The sequence below is a fragment of the Prinia subflava genome, chromosome 27 (assembly GCF_021018805.1).
Source record: "Prinia subflava isolate CZ2003 ecotype Zambia chromosome 27, Cam_Psub_1.2, whole genome shotgun sequence".
NCBI lineage: Eukaryota > Metazoa > Chordata > Aves > Passeriformes > Cisticolidae > Prinia > Prinia subflava.
The window spans coordinates 866,897-880,812 of record NC_086273.1 but is presented as its reverse complement, the minus strand read 5'-3'; the positions used below and the strand labels follow the sequence as shown (position 1 = coordinate 880,812).

Sequence of the window (13,916 nt, the reverse complement as noted above, 5' to 3'; positions counted from 1 at the left end):
TTGAAGCTTTCAAACCCTTTTTCTCTAAGAAGTTTAATAGCTTAATTGTGGCTTCTTGGGCCCCAGGAACTGATCTAGTTTATCAGACATCCCCATTTCCTTTTTAAGGGCTCTCACATCCCCAGTGTTCAGTGGTACTGATACATATCTAATAGCTGTCCTCCCCTTCCCCCCTTGGTATCTTGCTATCAGTACCTTCCTTAATGGATCTAACTGGCCCCTTTTGCTCTCATCATCACTGTCCTTGCGCCTTTCTGCCCGAACTGTCTCCCTGCTTCTATGTGCAGGTGGTGAATCTGGAGGACGAGGCAGAGCCACAGGGGCTTGAGGTGCAAGCAGTGCCATAGGGGCTTGAGGTGCTGGGGGTGCTGGATTAGGCACCTCTGGTGGGGCAGCTGGTTGTGGTAGATAAGGGGGGAGGTTGTGTAAGTGGCCTCATGGATTCTTCTCCTTTTTTGGTTTTTAAAGCATACAGGGGAGAAGGCCAGGACTTGTGCCATAAAGCAGCATAATCGCTCTCTTCCTGGTTAATTGGATCCTTTTCATTTACACAGGCATTTAGGGCCTGACAGATCCACCCCTCAGATGACCTGTACATTGGCCAGTACAAATTATCAGGTCGTGTCATTTCTTTAGTCCATTCCATCATACAGTATTTCATCATTTTCTCTTTACTTTTTCCTTTCCTGGATTTACATTCATCCTAAAATTTTAACATTAACCCCAGGGGACTGTCCTGTGGTAAAAAGCTCCCTCCTTTCCCAGTACCTTTAGTACTTCTATTTGCCTGTTGGTTTATACCAACCCCTGGGTCCTTGTCTTGGCATTGACCCACCCTAAGAAACGGGTATTCCCTCACTTGCCTCGACCACACTCTTTCTGACTTCAGTAATGAAAGGCCTTCCTATTTTCTCACTTGTCTAGGATTTCTTTAATAAAAAGTCCCTTCAACCAATACCGCTTCCCGCCTCTGATTTACTGTGAAGAAATCCTCTCCAACTATTGCCGCATCCCGCCCCCGACCTTTTTATATGAAAGAATTCCCTTTACCAACACTCGCTTTGTTCCTTCACCTGCCGCTCCCCTCGCGGAGACACGGAACCGAGGTTAGAAGAACTCCACAATCACTTCGTGGTCAGACCACGTCTCACACACACACCACTCACACTCTCACACGTGTGTACCCGTTCTTAGCCCACCTAACCAAGCGATACTTACAGCCTCCTTTTCTCGCCTGGGTCTCTGTGCACGAGTTATTACAGGTGAATTTCACTGCAGCTTTATCCGGGAGCTCAAAATCCTTCGCTCACAATTTACCTCGAGGATCTCCTTCTCCCTGAAAGATTCCCCAGTCACTCAGGGCCACCTGAGGCAAAAGCCTGCAAGGTGGGGCGCCTCCCCGAGATCAGGGGCCTCCCTCAATGGATTGGAGTTGCCCGCATTCTCCACCAAATTGTTAAAAATAAGACGCTTGACACGGCCAATATATCAAGCAGCAATTTAATAATTAATTAATTAACATGGTAAAGTGTGAGCAAAGAGGCAGCGCTGGGTACAGTGGCAGGGGTTTTCCCTTCCAACTGCACACCCATTGCTGGATTTGATGGTATTTTATACATATTCATAAGCTTTCTCAGCAGTTTCCATTTCTAGTTTTAACGTCACAATTCAATACCTAACAGCCATAAATCTATAGATTGTCCTGTATAATTCTATGGACCATTGTGATCTATTCTGATATTTCAATACTCCAGGATGTACTTCCAGGATACGTTTTCCAGGTGGTGGGATCTGGCTTCCAGATGTGGGGGTCCCATCTCTATTTTCAAGTCCATCAATTTCCAAATGCTGATGTCCAGTTTCCTTCTCCAGGAGTCATAAATCAGTGAGCTGAAGTCATATCTTCATGTCCAGGATGTTTTCCCACCTTATGTGAGGCCTGAGCCCCCTCCTTTTTCCTTCTTTTGTCTAAAAGAAAACCTTTTTGCACTCTAAAACTACAGTTTAAAATTCTTTAATACAAAACAAGCTTCTAAAGTTATAATTAAAGGACACTAATTGCAGAATAGCTTGAGACTTATAATAGATAATTGCAAGCAAAAGATTTATTCAAAAACTTCCTTCCATGCTTTCCTCAGCTGTTTATTAGAACTCATCTTTATAACTGTCCCATGGCTGTGTTCCATCCCTATGATTACACAGATTTTCTTCATTTCCCTGACACGAAACATAACTTTGTATTTCACAACAAGACTTTGTAGGGCTTCATTCAAGGGTTGAGGCAAAACTCTCTGCTGCAAAGAGCCTTGGCCTGCCCTCTGCACCAGTCTGGGGTACCTCCCATGGGAGACAGCCCCCACCTTTTTCACCAGTGTGAGTGCATCCCAGGAACAAACGTTCTCCACAGATTGCTGCAATGTGGGTCACTCTTCCACGGGGCACAGTCCTTCAGGCAGCATCACAAATGAGCTCTTGGACAAGCCTTTGCACATCTCACCAGCATGTCCCTGTACTGGTGCAGGAAAGCCTTGCTGATGGCCATTGCTGGGAAAGCAGGCTGAGGCTGGCACAAACAGGTTCTGCACTGCAGTGCAGGTTTCTCACAGCTCATCTCACAGCTCCAGCCCTGTTCCCAGCTCTGGGCATTCTACCCCAACAGAAACAGCCACAACAGGCAAGAACTTACTGCTTTTAGAAATATATTTATTTACATGCTATCACTAAAATAATCGTTTTCCTCTAATATAAAATATTCCTGCTGGTACTGGCAGCAGGGGCATGAGAATGGTGTGGGCTGAGGTGAGTCCAGGGAAGTCCAGTGGTCCTGTGAAGAGGCACCATCAGCCAGATCACAGAAGTGTTATAAATTAGGGCCAGGAGAGCTTCTTCTCCTTTTTAAAAGCCTTTATTAAAAGATTTCAGCCTTGGGGTGGGAGCTCGAGGGGTGCGCGCCGCCGCCTCCGCTGCTCCCGGGTCGACGTCGAAGAGGAGGAGCACGTCGTCCCTGCTGTCGTCGACACCAGGTCCGGGGGTCTCGTCCTCACGGGAACGTCCAAAGACCTCAGTTAAATGGCTCAGAGTCTAGGGGTCCTACTCTGATGGAGCTCAGTACAAGTCAGGGCGACACTTGTGACTTCTTCTCTGTTGAAAGCTACGTTCTCAGGGTTGATGTTCCCCGAGATTCCCCTCGGGGCGGCCGTTCCCCGAGGTGGTGAAATCTTCCCCCAGGGTTGCTGTTCCCTGGGTATTTTCCTGGGGTTGCTGTTCCCCAAGATAATAAGGGTTTCTGTCTTCTCTTTGCCCTGAGCGTTTCACACCAAAGGCAGAGACGACACTGTGAGTCCAGCAGCTCAAGTTATCAAGGTTGTTTATTTCATATTATCTAACAGTTCTTGTTCGGCTTTGCAAGGCGTCCCCAGCAAAGCAAGACACGCCGTTGGACTGGCGCTGGGCTGCCGCTGGACTGGGCTGCTGCTGGACTGGGGCGGATCAGAGAGCCCCGTACCTTATGTACCGTACTCCCGACCCAACCACAGTCCAAGACGTATTTATTGTTTACAGAACATTACCAATACTAACTTGCTACGCTAACATGTCAGTTCTATTCTAAACCAGTCTCTAAAGTCCAAATCAGCAAAAGATGGGGGATGAGAACAAGAACAAGGAAACTAGGGGCCACTCCCCAATTCCTCCATCTTGTCCTCTCAGCCCCGTATACTATGAATCCTAATCTCTATATTTATACTCTATAACAAACTACTATCTACTTCTAAATTCTTGGGATCTGTGATTCTTCCTTCATGTGAGCAATCACTTCCATGGATAGAAGCCAGAATCAGAGTCCTTCTGGGCTCTGTGGGAGGCTGGCTGACCCCCTTGTACAGATCCCAGACCCCCCTGTACAGCCCCCTGACTCTCCAGGGCTGTCAGAGGGATCTTCTGGACTCCAACACTACGTCTTTTCTTTATTAGGTGTTATGTTTCTTTTGTAAGAACTCTTTCTAGGTTGGCTGATTTAAAGGTTTATTTCACTCAACTTGGCTATATGCCAGCTCCTTTGCATATTCTGTCTGTGGGGCAGCCATTTTGTGAGGTATGGGTAGCTGGCAGGGCCATTTTTAGGCCACATGGAGAGCAGAGCAGAGATGGTGGGAGCAGCGGGCGGTTTCCCGATGGAAAAACAAGAGGAGGGGGCTTTGGGGAGGATCAGCATCACACAGGAGAACAGGAGGGTACACAGGGTGAGTACATAAAACAGTAATACATGAGAGAGAAAAGGGAGCACAAACCAATACAATGAATACACTGGACTGCAACATGCAAACACCTAGGTGAACAGGGCCTACACAGATGAATGCAATGGATACAATAAACGGTAACTTGTAGGAGGGCAGGGGATACATAAATGAATCCTTGGGGTAGAAGTAAGATACAGTAATTACAACTATTACACGACAGTGAGAATAACAGTTGGTAACAGAACGAGACAACATGGGAGAACTAACCTCAAGGTGGGGCCTTCATAACCTCTATTTCTTACAGAAGGGACACGTGGGCAGAGGTGAGGGGTCTGCGCCCATGTTCTTGTACCGCTGGGCAAGCTCTGCTGCAAAGACCTCAGGAAACAGGCGGCAGCTGTCCCGGAACCTGTTGCCTTGGGCTGTCTCATCCCTTCCTGGTCCTCCTCCTGACTCTGCTTCACCTTTACCTCTAGGATGACCACGCCTTTCCCAGGAAGAACCAGTGTAGTCTTGCCCTAGTGCTTCTTTGTCTTCCTGCGTCCTCCTGTAGAAACAGGTTTCCCAGAGGACTCCTCATAGATATTAATTTAGAGCACAGTTAAAGCATTGCACTGCAGAGGTTTCCGCAGAGCACTTCCAGGTGCTGCCTTGGCACTCGAGCACGGTGCAAACACTTCATTACCAATGGCAGCAATAAATAACTCACCTGTCTCTCTTCAGCAGCTGATACATGACAATATACCCACACACTGCCCCAAGCAGAAGCAAAGCCGAGGCTGCTACTGTCCCTAGGATGTAGTACTTGCTCGGGTCACAGTGTCCAGCAGTCTCAGCTTTTTGCCCAGCAGCTGAACCTGGCAGGAGAAAAGACAATGTGCGAGACAATGCAAGAGACGATGTTTGTACTCTGCACTAGGGATAATCTCACAGTGCACTTCAGGTGCCCAAGGATTGTTGTCTTCAGAGATTGGTCCCTCTGGCTCTGGTGTTTTAGCACCAGGGACCAAGAGGGATCTCCTAATGTTCCCATGGAGAAGAACGCAGTGTGTGCCAGGGAACAGCACTGCTCCTGTCTGCTCCTCTAAGCTGCAGGCCAGGGCTGTGTGCTGAGCACCTGCAATTCATCTATGGAGCGACCTGCAGAGATACAGCTGAAACTCTTCTCTTTTCCCAAGACAGCATCTCCCAGGCACTCACCTGAAAACTCCTGAGGCTCAATAAGTGGGTTGGTATCCTGTATTGGTTCTATTTTTGTATCTGAGCCCGGCACACTGTCACTTTCTTCCATAGGAATGGTTTCCAGCACATCAGGGTTTTCATCATCTCTCTCTTCAGAAAGAACACAGGACAGTTTAAATAGAAGTCACTGTCCCTTTCCAGGAGCAAGGTACCACAGCCTAGGCATTCTGGAAAGTGGCAGTAAGGAGTCCTCTATCCCCAAAGACAAGAGGAATCCACAGACAGATTTTCTGCTATACAACAAAAAACACAGACCCAAACCACCCAAGACTTCATCAACCAAATCCCACACAAGGAGTCCCTTCAGGTTCACCCTCACGCTTGGGGTCCAGCTCCAACCCATTCCTGACCCTGAGGTTTGTCAGGGGCAGCCACGATTTCATGGGGTATCATTTCTGCCTCAGTGCTGTGCTGAGTGTGAGGCGAACACAGATTCAGCACAGGCCTTTTTCCCCACATCTGGATGCCAATGTCTGCACACAGCAGCTCTGGCCAGTAATGGTACAACTTGCAGCAGCAGCAGGAGATGCCCCTGGCAATCATCCGGAAGCAAAACCGGGAGCAGGCGCTGTGTTGTACCATCTCCATGGCTCAGCCCAGGAGGTATGAAGTGGAATGTTCCAGCAGCAAGACTCTGCCTGAGTGCTTCTGGCTGTCCAGGATACAGCACATCCCTACAGGAGCCAAAAGCTCAGCTTCCCAGGTCCCAGGGTAAAAACAGAGTGGGATATACTAACCAGATGAAGCTTCATCCCAGGCTGTCAGGAGGTCTTCTGGAACTTCAGGGAATCCTTCAGGGAATCCTCCAGGGAATTCTTCAGGGACCTTGTCATAATCCTTACCTATGTTAGATTTAAAAATGGATGTTAACCTATGAAGGCACATTTCCCATGAATAGCACAAGGAAAAGTAGTGCTCATTCTTGTGAAGGCGTAGAGACTGATTACTCACGCTTGAGATACCAACTCGGAATCAGCATAGAATCTGGCTCTAGCTCAGGGGCTGAAAGAGCACTCTCTCTGTCCACAACTACAACCAAACACCCACAAGAAGTTACCATCATATGCAGTGCCGTCATGGTCACACTTCAAGGCCTGGATGAGAAAGGTCCTGACAGGGCACGCACAGGCAGGTCTGTATTGTCACAGCTGCAGAGGGGTCTGACTGCCCTTGGGACACTGAGCTGGCAGCTCTCCCGTGAAGTGAAAAGCCATGGCATGCTCACACAACCTGTGGTTGGGTCAGCCCTGGAGCGTGGTCAGGAGGCTGAATAAGCAGTGCTGGGTGGTGGAAAACCCAGTGCTGAGCCACGGCTAACCAGAGCTGAATTTGATGGCTGACCAGTGCAGAGTGACAGATAACTCAGGGCCAAGGTTCTGGGCCTGAACTGTTGTCTCCCCACCTCCCTGCTCCTTAGGAACCTCTCTCCACGCTGCACCCTGCAGCAGCTGCAGCCCCTCACACCTCTCCTGGTGTGTCTGCCCCACTGCCTACACCATGGTGGCTTCCTGGCTCAGCCAGGCCCAGCCCTGGCCCCACTGCCACCAGCCAGGGCTGTGTGCTGGCCCCTGCCTGCCTACCTGCTCCCTGCCCAGGCATTGGAGCACTCTGGGCATTCTGTGCTTGCAGGGCCAGGAGAAACAGGAGCAGGAGGTAGTGGGTCAGGACCAAGACCCCCCGTGCTCGCAACATTGTGCCTCCACTGCCACTGCTGCTTCTCCAGTGTTGCCCAGAGTGAGCACTGAAGAGCACAGTGGGGCTCTGGGACCTCACATCAAACAGGGCTCTGTGATCTCACAGCAAAGTGGTGTCTGTGAACTCCCTAGTATATGCTCATATTGCCTGGTGAATTCATGCACCTTCCCTCTATTGAATCTCCTCATTCTGCACAGGCCTGTAAGGAGCACAGGTAGAGAAGGGTGGAGGTATTCTGGGAGGCAGCACTGTGAGGAGGAATGCAGAGGCACTCTTTATTCCTCAGCAATCCCTATCAAAAGCCCCTTATGAAGGCTGCATTAAAAAACCCCACTGCAAGTGCTGTTCTTCAGTACCATTTTTGTCTTGGCACCATTCTGGCAGGAAGCATGCTTTTCCCGATAATTCTGCTACAGTTTTGTGACCTTTGAAGGCAGCACTTTCTCGCTACTCTATTCTCATGCCTACATGGATGTGCAGTGCTCAGGCATCTCCCAAGCGAGCCTGCTTTATTCCCTTTCATTTCCAACCCTGATTAAAGCTCTCTCAAGGACCCCCAATAACCCCTGAGCAAAAATCCTTTTTCCCTTTGCAGCAGGTGCGGCCCAAGTGCCACCATCAGGGGCTTCGTGTCCTGTAGACCAACCCACAGTCAAATCCCCACACTTTTGCTGGGAACACCAGGACGCCACGTGCTCATCTCTAGAACCTTCCTGTGTCTGGTTAACTGCAAGTGGCAGAAGTGAACACTATGTGTGCCCCACATGCCTCAAGCAGTCTTCCAGAGGCCCTGAGCTCCCTCTTGCTTGTCCTTGGACATCATGAGGAACTGCCAGGCGTTACACACAAAGGTGTCAGTTCCCACAGGTAAGAGTTAACACAGGTGGCCTTTCAGCTGAGTAGCTCTTCCTGGAAGGAAATATTCATGACTTATGTGTGCCAGGCACCTTCAGCTCAGAACCTCTTGGAAAGCCTGATACAGCACCTTTGGTACAATTGGCCAGGAAGCACCAGTTAAACCCTGGGGGGTTTACAGCCACAAGCACAGAGGCACTGACAGCTTTCCACCTCTGGCATGTCTCCAAGGCTCATAAGCAGTCTCCAGCTGCCCGGCTGCATAAACTCAGCCAATGCCATCCTCTGGAATCAAGCACACGTCGATGCCCACCTTGAAGGCTGCAGCACATGATCAGCAGAGGGCCGTACCAGGCTAGAGGGTCTCTCGGTGACATCTCCTACCCAGAACCCAGGCAGGCCGGTCAGGTGCCTCGGCTTTGCGTCTGGGTGCCATCTCGGGCCCTCCGTTCCTCTCCGAGGGGAGGCACCGATGAACTCTGCCCTTCTTTGCTCCTTAACTCGCTCATACACGCACTCTCTCCCTTAATGCATTCCGCGGCATTGTGCTGCTCGGCGGCTCGTCCCCAGCTGTGGGACCAGTGTCCCCACACCACCGGCGGTGCTCCTGAGGCCAGCTGCCGCGTGTGGCACGGCAGGGAGGCGGAGCTGCCCGCCGCCCGCGGGCTCCTTCCCGCCGCTGCCGCCATTCCGCGCGGGGCCCTGAGGGGCGGCCCCGGGGCTGTGGGGCTGCGGCGGCCCCGCTCCCCGGGCCGCAGCTCCAGCTGCCTCCGCTGGCTCGGAGCGGCCCCGCTCCGGCCCCAGGGCCGAGGCGCCTGTCCCGGGCCCGACTCGCCGCTGCAGGACCGCTCCCCGCCGTCTCCCGCCTGCAGAGAATGGCTGCCGGGGCAGTTCGCCTGGGAGTGTGAGCTGAGCGTGGCGCAGGGAGCGGAGCTGAGAAGTAAAGACGGAAGTGTGAAGGACAGGAAGCGGAACAGAGAGGCAAGGAGAGCAAAAGCATAGGGAACAGGACCAGAGATGCAGGAAGAGACAGCAGGGACAGAGGAAGAGAGGCAGAATGAGGAGGAGGGAACAGGAGGGAGCAAAGTCTGGACTGGGGCAGGATGGAGTCTGTGGAAGGAGCCTTGGCTGGGCAGCAAGACATAGGGGGAGTGGGAAAGAACAGCGATACAGCGAGAAACCAAGGGAGTGACAACTGGACAGAGCAACACACGAGATCATGACAAAGAGACACCCAGGGGTGGTTTTCGCTGCACCATGTTAAATCCATGGTGCAGTGGCACGTCGGCATGTCAGCTGCCTCAGAAGCAGCCGAGGCAGTTCAGAAATGGCACTCCAGGGCATGACCCTGCGCGTATCCCGCAGCTCTCAGTTCACATGAGCATCTGCAGGGCTGCATGTGTGGATGTCTATATGACAAGACTTTGTAGGGCTTCATTCAAGGGTTGAGGCAAAACTCTCTGCTGCAAAGAGCCTTGGCCTGCCCTCTGCACCAGTCTGGGGTACCTCCCATGGGAGACAGCCCCCACCTTTTTCACCAGTGTGAGTGCATCCCAGGAACAAACGTTCTCCACAGATTGCTGCAATGTGGGTCACTCTTCCACGGGGCACAGTCCTTCAGGCAGCATCACAAATGAGCTTTTGGACAAGCCTTTGCACATCTCACCAGCATGTCCCTGTACTGGTGCAGGAAAGCCTTGCTGATGGCCATTGCTGGGAAAGCAGGCTGAGGCTGGCACAAACAGGTCCCGCACTGCAGTGCAGGTTCCTCACAGCTCATCTCACAGCTCCAGCCCTGTTCCCAGCTCTGGGCATTCTACCCCAACAGAAACAGCCACAACAGGCAAGAACTTACTGCTTTTAGAAATATATTTATTTACATGCTATCACTAAAATAATCGTTTTCCTCTAATATAAAATATTCCTGCTGGTACTGGCAGCAGGGGCATGAGAATGGTGTGGGCTGAGGTGAGTCCAGGGAAGTCCAGTGGTCCTGTGAAGAGGCACCATCAGCCAGATCACAGAAGTGATCTGGAAAGTGAAACTTAGGAAAGTTTCTTCCCAAAACAATCGTGGCAAAACAGCTATCCTTTCCCAAAACAATCTCCTCCCGGTGGTGGTTGCCTTTCTGGTTCTCAGAGAGAATCCAACTTGGGTCTCCCCCGTGGTAGGCAGGGACTTTTGGCGGCTACGCCACTGGGAAAGGATGGCCGGGAAAGGGGTGTGGGGGTGGATGGTGCTGGATGAGGGGGTGCAGGGTGGAACCCATGCCCGGGAATGGGGGTTCGGGGGGATGGCGGCGCCCAGGAATGGGGGTTTAGGGGCCCCTCGGTGCTGCGCAATGGGCGATCAGAGAGTCCCGGTGCCGGGGGTCCCCCTCACCTCTCGCCGCCCCCCGGGGCCCCGGGAGCGCCCCCGGCCCCAGCGCTGGAGCCATCGCGCTGCTCCGCTGCGGCCCCGCCCACAGCGCCGGCCCCGCCTCCAGAGCCGCCTCCGGCCCCGCCATTGGCGCCGCTCTTTGCTGCCCGCCAATGGCAGCGCGGGTGTTTAGTGACGTCCCCGGTCTCTGGGCAGATCCCGGCGGCGCAGGGCGGGGCAGGCGGCAGCGAAAGTGCCCGAGGGAGCGCGGGGGGAGGGCAGGGCGGAATTCCAGGGAATTCCCCGGGATCCCCTCCTGGCATCCCCCGGGACCCTCCTCGGCCACGCACTGCGGGACCCCCGGGCCGGGCTGTGCTCAGCTCCCGGGGCCTGCGCTCAAAGCCAGCCTGGAACCCCCTGCCTTCGGCCAAAGACCGGCAAGCACCGGGAGCAGCGGATCCTTTTTTTCCTGCGGCTGCGGCTCCCGCCCCCGGCGGAGCAGGACTGGGCGCTGGGACTGCCATCCCTGATTGCCAATGGCCTGCTCTGGCTCTCTCCTGTTCTCTCCCTTTCCTTCGGGTGATCATCAATCCCCGAGCGGCTGCAGAGCCCCGTGCCCAGCTCGGCTTTCCCAGGAAAGGGAGGCCGGGGGTGCGGTGCTCCGGGCTGGCCGGGAATGGGGGTCCGGGGGTGGCCGGACTGAGGGAAACAGGGGATGCAGGGGCTGGGAGAGGAGGATCCCCGGGAAAGGGGGTGCAGGGGGTGTCAGTGCAGGATAAGGGGGTGCAGGATAAGGAGATGCGGGGTGGGGTCCCAGTGCCCAGGAATGGGGATTCCAGGGGGTCCTGGGGGGCTCCCCAAAGCCCCTCCCAGGGTGGAGCAGGAGCTGGGTCAGGAGCTCTGTGGAGATAAAAGGGGGTGCCCCCGGCATGGGGGGACATGGGGGAGTCACACACGCTCCGAGGGAGGGACACGGACCCCAGGGACCCCCCCTCACCTTCTCCCACAGCGGAGGTCGAGCCCCAGCCCCGGCAGACGGAGCCCAAGACGAAGCCCCCGAGCCCCGGCAGCGTCTTGGGGGGGGCGTCCGGCGGCAGCTCCGGGGCGGGAGGGGCAGGATCCGGGAAAGGGCGGCGGCTGCTGGGAAGGGACCGGGATGGACTGGGACAGGCTGGGATGGACTGGGACACTGGCATACACCAGGCCCAGGACTGGCACCCACTGGGAGCAGGATCAGAGCACACTGGTGTAATAAATGCCAATCACTTGCTTTTGGGATTTTTTGGAATTTAATAAAAATAAAATAATAGTTATAAAAAATAGTAATATAAATACAATAATAAAAGTTAATCAATTTAGAGTAGGACACTTTATGAGACAATAAACATAGAGAGGCAGCCCAGGCTGCGGCCCTCCCTGTTCCGGACAAAGGCTAGTCAGAAGAAGGCAAAAAACTAGGGAAAAAATCCCTCTCTTTTGAGGATCGTCCTCATGACTATGCATATGTTATTTAAAACATGTAATCTCAGCTGGTTCATGTCACAAAAGTTTTCTGTTAATCTCCAGGCGCCTGTAAGTGTATTGGTCCTTGAAGAGTTTTCTTTTTTTGTTGATAAGAAAAGGCCATAAATTCTTCACTAGAAAATTTAAAGTCTCTGCAACCGTTATCTCTGTGCAAAGAATTCTTGATTATTTTCTCTCTTTCTTGAGCTAAAAAGAATACCACACACACATAGCTTCTAAAGCTTAATGTTAATTACAAAACTACATTCACTATATTATTCAAATGTTAATGCAGCATAATTTTTTACCTAGCATATCACATATAGTAAATATCTGTGTAGAGCCACACAATATGCCTTTTTCACACTGGGGCCCAGCAGGACCAGGACTGGGCAACAGGGATGATTGTGGGATCAACTGGGATATACTGGGATTAAACTGACAGTGACTGGGATCATACTGGTGGAAACTGGAACCTTACTGGGCCACGTGGATGTGACTGGGAATGACTGTGAGTATGCTGAGGGAAACTGGGATATACTGGGAGTGACTGTGACCATACTGGGGGTGACTGGGAACACACTGAGAGTGACTGGGTCTACACTGGGACTGTGCTGGGAGAGACTGCGATCATAATGGACTCATACTGGGATCATACTTGGAATGACAGGGTCTCTGCTAGGGGCCACTGAGAGCAACTGGGATCAGACTGCCAGGAGCTGAGAGCAACTGGGATCAGACTGGGAGGAAGTGGGAGCAACTGGGATCATGATGGCATCAGAATAGGATCATATTGGGGGTAACCGAGTCTGTGCTAGAGGTAACTGGGATCACACTGGGAGGAAATGGGACCATGCTGGGGACAACTGGGATAATACATGGAGCAACTGGCACCACAGTGAGGATGACTGGGGTCCTTCTGGGATCATACTGGAAGTGACTGGGAGCAGGCTGAGGGCAAGTGGGACCATGTTAGGGTAACGGGGATATACAGGGAGGGACTGGAATCATGCTGGAGGTGACTGGGAGTGGCTGTGAGCAACTGGAATCATGTGGGAAGCTACTGGGAGATATTAGGGGTGAGTGGAAACACACTAGGGGCAATTGGGATATACTGGGAGTGACTGGGATCACTGAGAAACCATAAAGGAAGTTACTGGAATAATATTGGGAGTATTTGGGAGTGACTGGGATCATACTGGAATCATAGTGGGAAGGACTGGAGCCATAGTGGGAGTGACTGTGATCATGCTGGGGGTAACAGGAACTGTACTGGGAGTGCCTGGGTCTATAGTAGGGGTGAATGGGAACACCTGAAACCATGCTGGGATCGCAGTGGGATCATACTGGGAGTGACTGGGAGCACAGGGCCCATGCTGGGAGTGACCTGGGCCCCCTGGGGGAACTGGCCCAGCTGGGGCTCAGGGTTGTTCTTCCCCAGGGCTGCCCCGGGTCCTGCTGCCACCCCTGGCCCCACAGAGCTGAGGGACAGGGGACAGCCGAGGGACAGGGCAGAGCTGAGAGACAAGGGACAGTGAAGGGACAGGGGACAGCTGAGGGACAGGGGACAACTGAGGGACAGGGCACAGCCAGGGAACATGGCCTGGCCCACGGACACTGAACTCCAGCACTCTGAGGTGTTGTGCCCGGGCTGTTGCCCTTGGGCTCCCAGCACAGGCCAAGGAGGGAGAATCCCCTCCAGAAACTGTTGTTTCCTTGAAGCTTTGCTCTTGGACATTCCCAAGGAGCCCCCTGCAGTGGCTGGAGCCCGGCCAGGTGCCCAGGGCCACTAAAGCCACTCTGGCAGTGCCTTCCTGCCCTGGGCAGGGCAGAGAACACCCAAGGAAAGGCTCGTGCTGGGCTCAGGGCAGGGACAGGGCACTCCCCTGGCGCTGCCATGGGCACAACAGAGCTGGCCTGGGGACAGGAATGGGATTTGTGTCCCATGGAATCTCAGCAGGGATTTCTTCTCATCTCACTGCTGTCATTGGATTGGTCATCGATTCAAATCATTTCCCCATGGAA

General features: G+C 53.0%; 1 protein-coding gene across 3 annotated transcripts; it reads right to left on the bottom strand.

Annotated features, from left to right (window-relative positions):
• Nucleotides 1–1,043: 1,043 nt before the first annotated feature.
• LOC134562366 (uncharacterized) lies at nucleotides 1,044–9,063 on the bottom strand. 3 transcript variants are annotated; one of them, XM_063419742.1, is made up of 5 exons: nucleotides 8,344–9,051; nucleotides 6,218–6,322; nucleotides 5,439–5,570; nucleotides 4,948–5,095; nucleotides 1,044–4,785 (listed from the first exon to the last, which is right to left on the bottom strand). In XM_063419742.1, the coding sequence occupies exons 1-5, from the start codon at nucleotides 8,405–8,407 to the stop codon at nucleotides 4,530–4,532; spliced, it is 705 nt and encodes a 234-aa protein (XP_063275812.1). In that variant the 5' UTR covers nucleotides 8,408–9,051; the 3' UTR covers nucleotides 1,044–4,529. The 3 variants fall into 3 exon arrangements, 1 of the variants encoding a protein (XP_063275812.1); XR_010083146.1 differs by having other exon boundaries at nucleotides 4,948–5,570; nucleotides 6,218–8,084; nucleotides 8,161–9,063; XR_010083147.1 differs by having other exon boundaries at nucleotides 4,948–5,570; nucleotides 8,161–9,006.
• Between the last annotated feature and the right edge of the window lie 4,853 nt (nucleotides 9,064–13,916).